Below are 12,015 nucleotides of genomic sequence, written 5' to 3' on the forward strand. Positions count from 1 at the left end.
GGGACAGCGCGAAGGGCTGGCGCGTCCCGGGCCCCGGCCAAGTTTGCGCGCGCTCTCCGCTGACTCTCTTGGTTACCTGAGCCGGCAACCACGTCAGCGCCACATCATCTGGGCTTTTTATATTGCAAGGAAACAGGAAAAGAAGGAAGAGAAACATCGCCCGGGTGAGCCAATCGCAGGCAGCCGGCTGTGCCCGGAGGCGCTGGGCGGGCGCGGGCCGAGCGGGGCGGGGGCGGCGGGCCGCGCTCCGGCCGGTCTGCGGCGGCGGCGGCGGCCTTGGCCTTGGCCTTGGCTTTGGCTTTGGCGGCGAAGATGCTGCAGTCCCTGGCCGGCAGCTCGTGCGTGCGCCTGGTGGAGCGGCACCGCTCGGCCTGGTGCTTCGGCTTCCTGGTGCTCGGCTACCTGCTCTACCTGGTCTTCGGCGCCGTGGTCTTCTCCTCGGTCGAGCTGCCCTACGAGGACCTGCTGCGCCAGGAGCTGCGCAAGCTGAAGCGGCGCTTCCTGGAGGAGCACGAGTGCCTGTCGGAGCAGCAGCTCGAGCAGTTCCTGGGCCGGGTGCTGGAGGCCAGCAACTACGGCGTGTCGGTGCTCAGCAACGCCTCGGGCAACTGGAACTGGGACTTCACCTCCGCGCTCTTCTTCGCCAGCACCGTGCTCTCCACCACGGGTAAGAGGCCCGCACCGCCCCGGCCCCGCAGGCCGCCTGGCCCCCGCCCCGGCCCGCGCCCCGCGCCCCGGGACCCTCCGACCGTGCCACCCCACCCCCGCCTCTCGCCATCCCCGCCTCCCCCTGCTGCGCCCCGGGACCCTCCGACCCTGGCACCCCACCCCCGCCTCTCGCCATCCCCGCCTCCCCCTGCTGCGCCCCGGGACCCTCCGACCCTCCCCACCGCGGCGCCCGGGCTCCTCCCGGGGCGGCTCCCGCGGTGACCCGGGGAGGGCAGGAGCCGGAAGCCGGCGAGGTGGCCCTGTGAAGATGACTTGGGTGTTGCCGCCCGCAACTCTTGCAAAGTGCTCCCTAAACCCTTCGGCCTGGGACCCTGCAGGGGCTTCCTCCTGCCGCGTCCCTTTTTGGGGATACTCTACGGCACCAAACCGTCGCGTTGGAATCCGTAGCAGCCTGGCTGCCGAGCGGCGAGGCAGTGGGACGGTGGCAGCTGGCGCGCGCCCCGAGAGCGCGCAACCTTCCTCCCGACCCCGGCCCAGAGGCCGCAGAATCTAATGATACCTTTGAAAGGGTCACCTTCCGGGCCGGGCCTTCTCTTTTGATCGTGCACAAATATTTCGGCTCTTTTGTGCCTTGGAGGCAGTTTGGGGGGTAGCCGAGTGACATCACTCTGCTCTTTGCAGGTGACCTCTGAGCGGGCAGGCCGATCCGGTTTCTTTTCAGAGTAGGAAGAGGAGTGGGGGCAGAGGAAAAGGGAGCATCTGAGTGTTTAGGATCTGACAAAATGGGGGCACCTTGATGCAGCAGTTCTTTCAACTTAAGGTGTGCGGAGCTCCCCGTAAACTTCGAAGAGCCACTTACCTGCACCGCTCACCCTCGGGGCTCTCAGCAAGGGAGGGGTGTCCTTAGGTGAAGGTGGAGGCCAAGCGCATGTGCCAGGGCTCCGGGGCTGTGCTGGATCTGAGGAATGAAGGAGGAACTTTCCCAGCTGGAGCTGGTGGGGGCCTTTCCCTGGATGGAGACATAAACTGGTGTTTGGATACTGGAAAGAATCTCAAAGAGTGTTCAGCACAGTCCCTTCTTTTTATCTATGAGATGCAATTTTTGAAACAATCCGTCTTGGCCTGCACAAGGTCACACACTTCTTCCTCTTAATTACCAGTGTTGTCCTGGCCTTGTGATTTCCCTGCCAGGGACACTTTGTAACCCCCCTACCTCCAACCTTTCCTGGAATCAACTTCCCCTCCTGTGACTCCAACATGTTCCCACCCCCTCTCCACCTCCCAGGGTTTATTTGTTCATAATCCCCTTTGGATAATACGTAGTTGATTACTCATTACTTTGTATGATTACCTTGTAATGAGTAATCATACATTGTTCAAGGTACATCACAGAAAACAATTATTCAAAAGTCTGAGATGAATTACTACACAGGTAGTAATTCACCCTGCAATACATAGAAGTAGAATTCAAGCTTGGATTGTGATATTTTAAAAACTGTGTTAAATGTATCCCTAAACAAGACAGACCTGTTACCACACTTTCCAAAGAATGTCTGCTCCTCTGCCAACACTACTCATTAATTTTTATTTGCACAGCCACTGCCTCCATTGTCTTGACCTAGCTCTCTCTTCCTCACATCTCTTAGAAGGCACTGTGCCTTTCGTTTGGAGTATGTTTGTGCTAGATTGAGAGTCGTTCATTCTCTGCAGAAGTGTTTCCACTGCATTACAGAAAGTTTACAACTGGGTCACAGTGTTGGGTAAACATTTTGAAGAATGATAGCGTTTAGCATTTTCTTACTAATGGTTTCAAAGCTAGAACAGAGATAAGAACAGTGTTACGAGAAAAAGAACAGGTTTGCTCTTCCTGGGTAGGGTTTCCATCACTGATGAAGCTCATGTATAATGTTAGCATTGCACATATCTAATTAAATGCCCCAAATTAATTTGTATCTTAACTAGACAGAGACCTGGGAAATACTTGTCTAGTCAAGATATATAAACTCCGTTTTTTTAATTAGGAAAAGTTTCAGGTCTTGTTTAAAAAAAGGAGGTGGAGTTGGGTTAGATGTCTTTTTATTGGTATTCAGATTGCATTGTAGTTCCTAAGAAAGTCTGTATTCATGCAAAACAAGAGTTCATTTAGGAAATCAGTGCAAGGGGCACTTAAGGATAAAGTAAATGAAAAAGGTGCCTCTTGATTTGTAAAATTAGCAGATCAATGAATTCTTGTTATAAATAAAACTATTCCAAATCAAAGATACTCTCCTATTGGTTTTGTACTGTTGCATTTTTGACATTTGATGTTCCTTATGGTCTCAAAACACTGATTTTGTGGCAGAAGATCAGACGATTTTTAGAGTAAATTTGGTACACTTTATTACTAGGAAAATATTTTCTGGAAAAGTACCAGACAACTCAAATGAATTGGAATTGCTTCTCTTTCAGGTGGATATTAGACATGCTGTGCTTTTTTTTTTTTTTTTTTTTTTTAAAAAAAAAAAAGAACACACACAAAACTCTTCTGGCCCTGTTGATGGCAAATCACTGAAATAATTGTCACACGGTTCATCAGTACGGTCAATCCTGGACTTGTCCAGAATGATAATGATGGTCTTTACAAAGATGGTGTTCTTGGTAGTCACCATTGCAATACAGGGCCATGAGTGCATTTATGTCAGAATCTTCTCATCCCAGAAGGCTTCCATTTCTGGAAGGAACTGGGTAACCTCTTCATGGTCTATTTGGAAGAAGGCTTAGGTTAGTAATTCAGCAATGTTCTCCTCATTCTCTCTTCTGCCAAGGACTCCGTGAATTATTTCCAGCAAACAATTTTAACATCTCTTTACTTCCCCTTGTAGGGAAGAAAAGATTTCCCACCTATTTATTGTAAGGTTCATTGCTGAAGCACCTGAATTATCTCCAGCAAACAATTTTAACATCTCTTTACTTCCTCTTTGTAGGGAAGAAAAGATTTCCCACCTATTGTAAGGTTCATTGCTGAAGCACCTATAAATAAAAGGCAGACTAAGGAGGAAAAAACATACACATTTATCTAATTAAGTTTTACATGACACAGGAGCCTTCAGAAAGGAAGATCCAAAGAAACAGGGAGACCTGGGTCATTTTATGGTCATGCAGGAGTATGATTGGAGGACAAAAGGGTATGATCTAAAGGTAATAAACTGGGGGAACTTAGCAAGGCCTGTTTGTTTGGATTCTTCTTGGCATCTCTCTGTCTTCAAAGATTAGGTCTTTTCTTTTCTCCAGGTGTAGGATGGCCTCCCCTGGAATGAGGATCTTCCAGGAAGGGCAGAGAATTCTTTTATGGCCTGCTTCAGGAGAAAAGTGAAGGGGGAAGGTGAGAATGACCTTCCAGCTTCTGCTGTTTTCTCAAATGCCAAAGTGTCATATTTTGGAGGACCATGTCCTAAACTCCATCACCTTTGATTAAAAAAGATATAGCAACATCTACATAGGAATCTTATGCGAATGGAAGAAAGAATGCAATGTACTTTTGAGCTTTTCAGAAGGAGGAGTTGTATAAAAGTAAGAGGAAGTATTATAGACTTGTAGTATTTATCACACACCTTTTATACTGTGATTTTTTTCCCCCCAAGGATTGAAGAAATAATGTCTAGGTGATACTTAGGGAGTAACAAATAATTCTTATTGAACTTATCTTTAGTATTATCTAAAACTTCGGGCAATGTCATTCATTCTTAAGAACATTTTGTGGTATTGGTTTACTGTAAGTTTGCTTCTTCATTCATCCCCCTAAGCAAGGCCATATCATGATGATGAATGCTTGGTAAAAATATAATTTTTGTATTCATGCAGTATAAAGCTGTCAGTATCTTTTGCTGCTTTGTAAATGTGAGATCCACATGACAGCTCAGTCCCTATTCTTGTCCTTTGGAGCCAAAGTGCCTCTAGTCAAGATGCTGCCTCATGTTTATGAAGTTATAATTTGAAACTCTCATGTAAAATGTCCAGTAAAGGAACTTAATTGGGCTTGTTTTAATTAAGTCAGGTAGGGAGCTACTATACCACCAGCATTGGTAGTTTTCAAAAAAGAGCAAGTGGGATGAGGTAATAGGGGTGCTGGATTGATCCTTAATTTTCAAATTGTTTTCAGAAGGAGGAATGTGTTGTTACCATCAACAAATAGAGGTTGACCTTTTAGAACAGAACAGGGTGAAAAAACTCCAGCTTCTGGGCCTAATCTGGCTCACCACCTGTTTTTGTGCTGCCTGAGCTCAGAATGGCTTTTATATTTTCAAATGGTTGAGAAAAAAATCAAAAGAAAAATAGCATTTCCTGACGCATGAAAGTTTTATGAAAATCAAATTTCATTGTCCACACAGAGAGTTTTATTGGTGTGCAGCCACACCTACTTGTTTACATATCATTTATGACTGCTTTCCGGCTACCTTGGCGGAGTTGAGTAAACAGAAACCATATGGCCACAACACCTAAAATATTTACTATCTGATCCTTTACAGGAAAAGTGTGTTGATCTCTGCTTCACGAGGATACTTGGAAGGAACGCTGAGAGTAGTTCTTAATGCTTCACTTCCGTTTGGCAAACTCTGTATAAGATAATTCAGCTTCTCAGACTTCTCTGTGCTGTTGTTTCAAGGGATACACAAAGTCAAGTAAATTAGGCATCTCTACCACTGACCACTTCCAAAACAAATGGTTGTTTATTTCTAATGTCACTAGTCTGTGGTCACATTTATGACACTGCCTTTTTTCCCCTTTACCAGTGACAAAGCCACACTTCACGTTGTGATTATCTTACCTAAAACGTGCAACAGATTCTATATTACATCTGGAATAGTAAGAATAACAAAGATAAACAAGCACCCTATCAGCCAGAAGAGAGATCTGAAATCCCAAGCTCTGAAGTGTGTACTATTTATTTAAAAGAGAGCCTTTGGTCTCGATTTTGAGTCTTTTTATTTAATTCCATAATTATCTGATTTTTGAGCCCATGACAGATTAAAGTAGAAAAGGCGCAGCTACAGGCAAACATAAGTGATAAGTTGTGAAGACACAAATAGTTTAAATATCCCAATACTAAAATGATATTTAAAAATAACACATTTATTGAGCACTTTGCATGATGTACCAGGCAATGTTTACCTGTATTGTCTTCTATGCATTACAAGAAACTAGTGAGATTGAGGTATCATTATCCTCACTTCATAGAGGATGAAACTGAAATTTAGGTTGAACGACTTCTTTACCTGGGTCACAAAGCCAAAAGTGACATGGCCTTAATTTGAACCCATGTATATCTAGGAGCCTGGGCTTTGCATAGCATCTGGGCATAGGAGCTTGTTATGGGCTGGAATTTTCTCCCACAAATTTATATGATCTCAGAATGTGACTGTATTTGGAGGTGACATCTTTAAAGGGGTGATTAAGTTAAAATGAGGGCATAGCGAGAAGGTGGTCATCTGCAAGCCAAGACAGAGGCTTCAGAAGAAATGAAACCTGCAGACACCTTGAACTTGGACTTCTAGCTCCCATTCTGAACTTTGAAGATAAATTTCTATTGTTTAAGCCACCCAGTCTGTGGTATTTTGTTATGGCAGCACTAACTAACTAATATTATTTGCACAAAAAACAAATAGTGGAGGACAAGAAGCAGAATCTTTAAGTCTTTACTCTTGCAACAGATTCCTATGCCTGAATAGGGCATTATTGTTTTAGAGCGCAGTATAGTAATTGTTGTCCTTGAATCATTAAGAAAAATACTTCATCATGCTTCAATTTAAGAAGGCAGAGAAGTGTATAATATTATAAATTCTAGAAACATTTCCACCCAATAAAGCTCAAAGAGAACAGATATTTAGTGTTTAAATATATAAACTCAGACCTGTCTATAAAACATATCAGTTCTTTAGTATTTTGAAGGGTTTTTTTTTTTTTTTTTTTTTTAAGGATGAACTTGCTGTTATCTATGCCTATCTTGTAGCACCTGGAAGACGCTGCTACATTATAACTATAAATGGCTGTGACTTGACTTTTATGACATAACTGTACATCCTATCAAGAATAGAATGGTCGATTGGATCAATGACCTAATGGGAACTTTAGTGCCTTCAGGACAAGGCGTTGCACTATTGCTGTGTAGGAGCTTGTCTATTGTCTGTAGAGTAGAAGAGTAATGTAATTTTGGAGCATGTGAATTGGCGACACATAATTGTTTTGACCCACAAAAATGACAATTCTATATGGTTCAACTTACTACAAGGTTGGTTTCAGGGGCAGAAATACCATCTGCATCACACACCGTCTTTGACACAGAGCTGCACTGTGCTAGATTTTATTCTCAAGAGACATCATTTGATCCCAATTATAGCCCAATCCATGAAATACTGTGGTTTGTAACATCTCCACTGACTGCCGTGTTCGTGTTGCTTGTTCCTGGTAGGAGGTGCAGGCTCTCTGTTGGAAAGCACACAACTTTGGGGGGATTTTCTTAGCTCTCCTGACCCCTCTATCTCCTGGACTTAGTGTGCTCCAACTTTCTTTGTTCCTTCTTCTTTGCATAGTCCTCAGAATTGGTGGCCACTCTCTGTCAGCAGCGCACTGCAGGGTTCTAGCCCTGATCCCAGGTCAGAAGGGAGGAAGGAAGAGAAGGGGGATTTGGGTGTGTAGCATTTGTACACCTGGAAGGACTGCACAATTGTCTCCCCGAGCTTGAATCGCACTGGCAGGGCTTATCTGTTATTACATTTTCTAGCAGTGTTCATGTTCCCCTGGTTTAATTTGTGAAACACAGCCAGTTGTTACACTGACGAGATGAATTGGCTTATGTTAGACATTGGCAGTGTTTTTCATTTGCTACTGTCTCTGCTTGATCCCAGATCAGAGTCTAACTTTTTGCATTCGTTCCTCTGACTGGGACTGACTTGCTCAGTGAAATAAAAGCCTGTCCCTCCGCCACGTCCGGAGATTTGGTTATATGTATCTGGCAAAGGGTTTTAGCTGGAAATCTCTCAGGGGACGAGAGACCCAGTAATGTGGAGTCTATAGAATCATGGCTGGTGGATTCAGAGGACAGAAAGCCGGGCACAGAAAATTAAATACTGCATGTTCTCACTTATATAAACATGGAAGCTAAAGAAAGTTGATCTCATGGAAGTGAAAAGCAGAAGAGAAGATACCTGGAGGCTGGGAGGGGCAGGCAGAAGGGAGGGATAGAGATGAGTTAAAGGTTACAAAATCACAGCAAGATAGGAGGACTAAGTTCTAGTGTTCTCTGCTGTAGGATGAGTATAGTTAACAGTCATACATAGTGTCAGATAGCTAAGAGGAGGATACTCAATGTTCCCAACACAAAGAAATGATAAATGTTGGAGATGATGGATATGCTAATTACTCTTATCTGCTCAGCCTATATTGTATGTATTGAAACATCACTATGTGCCCCATGAATATGTACAATTATTGCATGTCAATGTCAGTTAAAAAAAAGAAGAAAAAAATTTTTAACGAAGAAGTTAAACCTAAAACTATACAGGTATATATATATATATATATATATATATATATATATATAAAACAGTCCCATGTAGAATGCCTCTAAGGGATTTTGAAAGAATGAAACATGTCAGTTTTGATTTCTCTGAGTGTGGTCAGTGAGGCTCTGATTGTAATGCTTGTCCCTTATTGATGCTAAGGGGCCTTCGTGACCTGAGTTAAGCTGTTCACTCAAGTTGATGCTTCAGCCTCCTCTCCTCTCAGCTTTACTGATGCCTCTTAAGGCTTATTCAGACACTGTTTTCATCGTTTGGTCTGCAGTACTGTCTGAAGGACAGTGTTAGTCTAAATGTGCACGGAGCCAGGCACGCACAGGACTTGTGGTGACTTAGAAAAAGCAGGTTCTACTCAGGTTCTGCCTTCCCAGGCCCTCCCTGTTTCTTACTGCTCCTTCTCCCGTGGGTCCTCCTAACACCTTGGCCTCACCGGGCACCTGGCTCCCACAACACCTGTCATGGCCTCACTCTCCAAAACAGCAATTTGAGGTACGTTTCGTCTCATACCTGAATCTCTCTCCTTTTCCGAAAAAGGAAGGTTCTAGAAATGTTACTCCTTTACAAGAGACCTTAGGTGTAATTTCATTGTCTTGATGAGGAAACAGGCCCCAACTGCTGAAATGACTTTTGAACTTACTCATATAAAAACAATGATATCGCGATTTATTTTGGTATTTTAATTTTTGCCAGTAAAGTTTTCTATTTAAAAATAAAAACAGCGAGAGCCTCCTATGTACTCAGTGTAGGGCCCTAAGTAATCTAAAGACAAGAGAGCCATTCGGTCCTCACAGAGCACCTGCTGGGTGCTTGGGCTGACCAGGTACGACTCTGGGCACTTAGGGGTGTGTTAGGGAACAGAAGCAACGATTCAGGCCCTCCCAGATTTGTCAGTCTAGTGGGGGGAGAGAGAGACAGCTATAGGGGCCAAGGGAAAACTTCTCCTTCACCCTCTAAAGGTTCACTGAACTTCAACCGAAAAAGGCAAATTACTAGGAGAAAAGTCATACAAATTTATTTGATCATAGTGACACGGGAGCCTTCAGAATGCAGACTCAGAGATATAGGGGAAACGGTTCATATTTATGCTTGGGTTCAACAAAGATGGACAACCGTGTAGAAATACCAATGGACACAAAGAATGTGGTCTAATGCCAGTAGACTGAGTGGGGAAACCCAGCAAGGCCTGTCTGTCTAGATTCTTCTAGCAGCAATCCTTCTCTGTGCAGCCTTCCTTCCCTCTGGGTGTGGGGCAGGACCCTCTCTGGAATTGGAGGTCTTATGACCTACAGTCAAACCAGCTAGGTGAGATAGTTTCTTTGATCAGTGTTACACAGAAAGGCAGGGGGAAAGTGAGAGTAGTATTTTTGGGTTTTATGACGGGCTTTGGGGAAAGGGATTCTGGTTTCTATGACCTGCTTTGGGGAAGAAGGATTCTAGTTTTTATGGCTAGCTTCGGGGAGAATGAAAGGCAGAGGGTCAGAGAGAGCTGCCGGGGAGGGCTTCATTTTGGGGAACTGTTGTCTGAGCCCCAACATAACCAAGGAGATGACTTAGTGGAAGGTAGAGAATGTTCGATGGCACCAAACACTGGGGAGAAGCACAGGGAGCAGAGGAGAGAGAGAGTGTGAGGTTTGTGTGCTTGGGAGCGGGGTGGAGCCCAGGACTGCAGTCTTGGACGACGTTGTCCATGAAGGCCGTCCTGAGAATATGGCATTTGAGTGAAGAGTTGGAGGAGGCGGGAGTGCGTTATGCAGTTATCCGGGGAGCTGAGTTCTAGAACAGAGACTCGTGTTGTAGGTGCAGCTGGAAAGCTGTGTGGCTGGAGCTGAGTAAGGGTGTGGTGGGGTGAAAAAAACGGGGGCAGTGGATGCTATAGGGTGTCCTGGAACATCGCAGAGCGTCTAGCTCTTGTCTGAGCGATGTGGAAAGCACTGGGGAATTCTGAGCAAAGGGGAGATGTGATCTGATTATTCTAACACATTTCGTCCATTCTGGCTGGTGTAGGAGGGCCAGGCCCAGGCTGAGATGTGACAGGAGGGTGTTCCAGTGACCCAGATGGGACCTGTCGGTGGCTCAGAGCTGGGTGGTGGAAGCGGGTGGTGAGAAGTGGTCAGATTCTGGATCCATATTGGTGGCAGAACAGGTTTGCTGATGGGTTGGATATGATGGATAAGAGAAAGGGTTGTCAAGAACGACCCCAGGGTTATTGGCATGAGCCCCTGGCATCATGGGGTGTCTCTTCACAGACAGAGGGAGCAGATTTTGGATGGAGGGTCTCAAGCCCAATCGTGGGCCTGTTGAACTTGAGATCACTGTTGGGTGTCTGGGGGGATCCATGTTAGACACGCACTCAACTGTAACGGGGTGTCGTGAGGGCCACACTTGGTGTGTAGGCGACAGTGCCTTTGGTTTGTTCAGCGGGCCATGATGTCATATTACACGCATCCATTGTCTGACTGCAGAGGCTGAAGAAGGCTTTTGAGGGGTGATATCTGATTTTGACCTTGAAGGAAAAATAGAATGTCAATAAGTAAAGCGGAAAGAAGAGGTATTTCAGACCGAGAATGTGGATTCTGTGGGCTGAGTCTCCATGCAATGAATACATTTAACAACAGTTGTAAACACTTCCAGGCTAAGAAAGCGTATCTGAACTGTAACATTGTTTTCTAATTTAATATTACATAAGTCTGTGTGGAAAACTGGGAAAAAAAAAAAGCTCAAAGCTGAGAAGTATTTGCTTTGTATTTTCTTAAATTTAACGGTATTATATTTAGCACTTTATATAACAGTTTAACAAAAAAATTGTATTTTATATAGCTCAAAGAACAACAATAAATAAATAAATATCTTTAGTACATTTTAGGAGGAGCTGATATTAAAGTTACCAAGGAATGAATCTAGGTGGTTTCTGTTTTCAGGAAGTAAATATCAATAAGACAAACACCTTTCTTTACCCACAAGAGATCTAAACTATTTAAGAATATATAAGCTTCAAATAAACACATTGCCAGTTTTTACAGATGGGAAAATTATCACGTGCCTCTCAGAAAAATGCCTTACTGATTTTCATTTCTTCCATATTGCTGATTTACCCTTTGAAATGATCCTATTAGTATAAATACAGCTTCCTGCTTCTTGTTGGCGATCTAAACATCTTCTTTTCTCAAATACTGTATTTTTGATGTAATCCAAGCTTGTGAATAACAAGAGGGAAAGTGAAATGTTTTAAACTAGAATAAAAAGGTTAACACATTCATCTAACTAAAATTCTTCAAGTGTTTGAGTGCTGGTTACCAAAGCACTCAATTATTTAAAGACCACGGTTAGGTGGCTCATGTTGATTAAGGGACAGGGGAGGCTGTTCCGAACCCGAGCTATCTCCCTGTCACACTCAGAAACTCCGAGCGGGGCAGAGCAGCCCTGCGCCACTGCCCACCTGCCACCCCCACGATCCAGCACGAGCCATCTCAAAGAACTTTCTGTCGCCCACAGTTCTGTCGCCCACAGCCCGGCTCCAGCAGATGCACCTCGCAGCGGGGGGCGGGAGGGTGGGCAGGCGGGGATGGTCCCTGCAGTTTCACACCCACAAACAGCAGGGGAGAGCGCTGTCGTGCAGATCCGCAATCTGTCATCTGCTGCTCCCCCCTCTCACCCTCCCTGCTGCCACAAAGCAGCTGATGCTTAAAAATCCAGCCAGCAAAGATGAGAAGAAAGAAAAAGAAACGTAAATTTTTTTTTAAAGTAGAGAAAAGGGACAAAAAAACCAAATGTCTGTTAATAGTTTATGGGACAT

The 12,015-nt window shown here is 44.6% G+C and overlaps 1 protein-coding gene across 1 annotated transcript in view; it reads left to right on the top strand.

The window, feature by feature from the left end:
- Positions 1-210: 210 nt before the first annotated feature.
- Positions 211-12,015, top strand: part of KCNK1 (potassium two pore domain channel subfamily K member 1) — a 39,560-nt gene continuing 27,755 nt past the window's right edge. The window contains exon 1 of the mRNA XM_045537016.1: positions 211-667. Within this exon, the coding sequence (XP_045392972.1) occupies positions 313-667 (355 nt within the window). The 5' untranslated portion in view covers positions 211-312. The remainder of the gene's footprint in view (positions 668-12,015) is intronic.

This window comes from Lemur catta, chromosome 25 (assembly GCF_020740605.2).
Source record: "Lemur catta isolate mLemCat1 chromosome 25, mLemCat1.pri, whole genome shotgun sequence".
Taxonomy (NCBI): Eukaryota; Metazoa; Chordata; class Mammalia; order Primates; family Lemuridae; genus Lemur; species Lemur catta.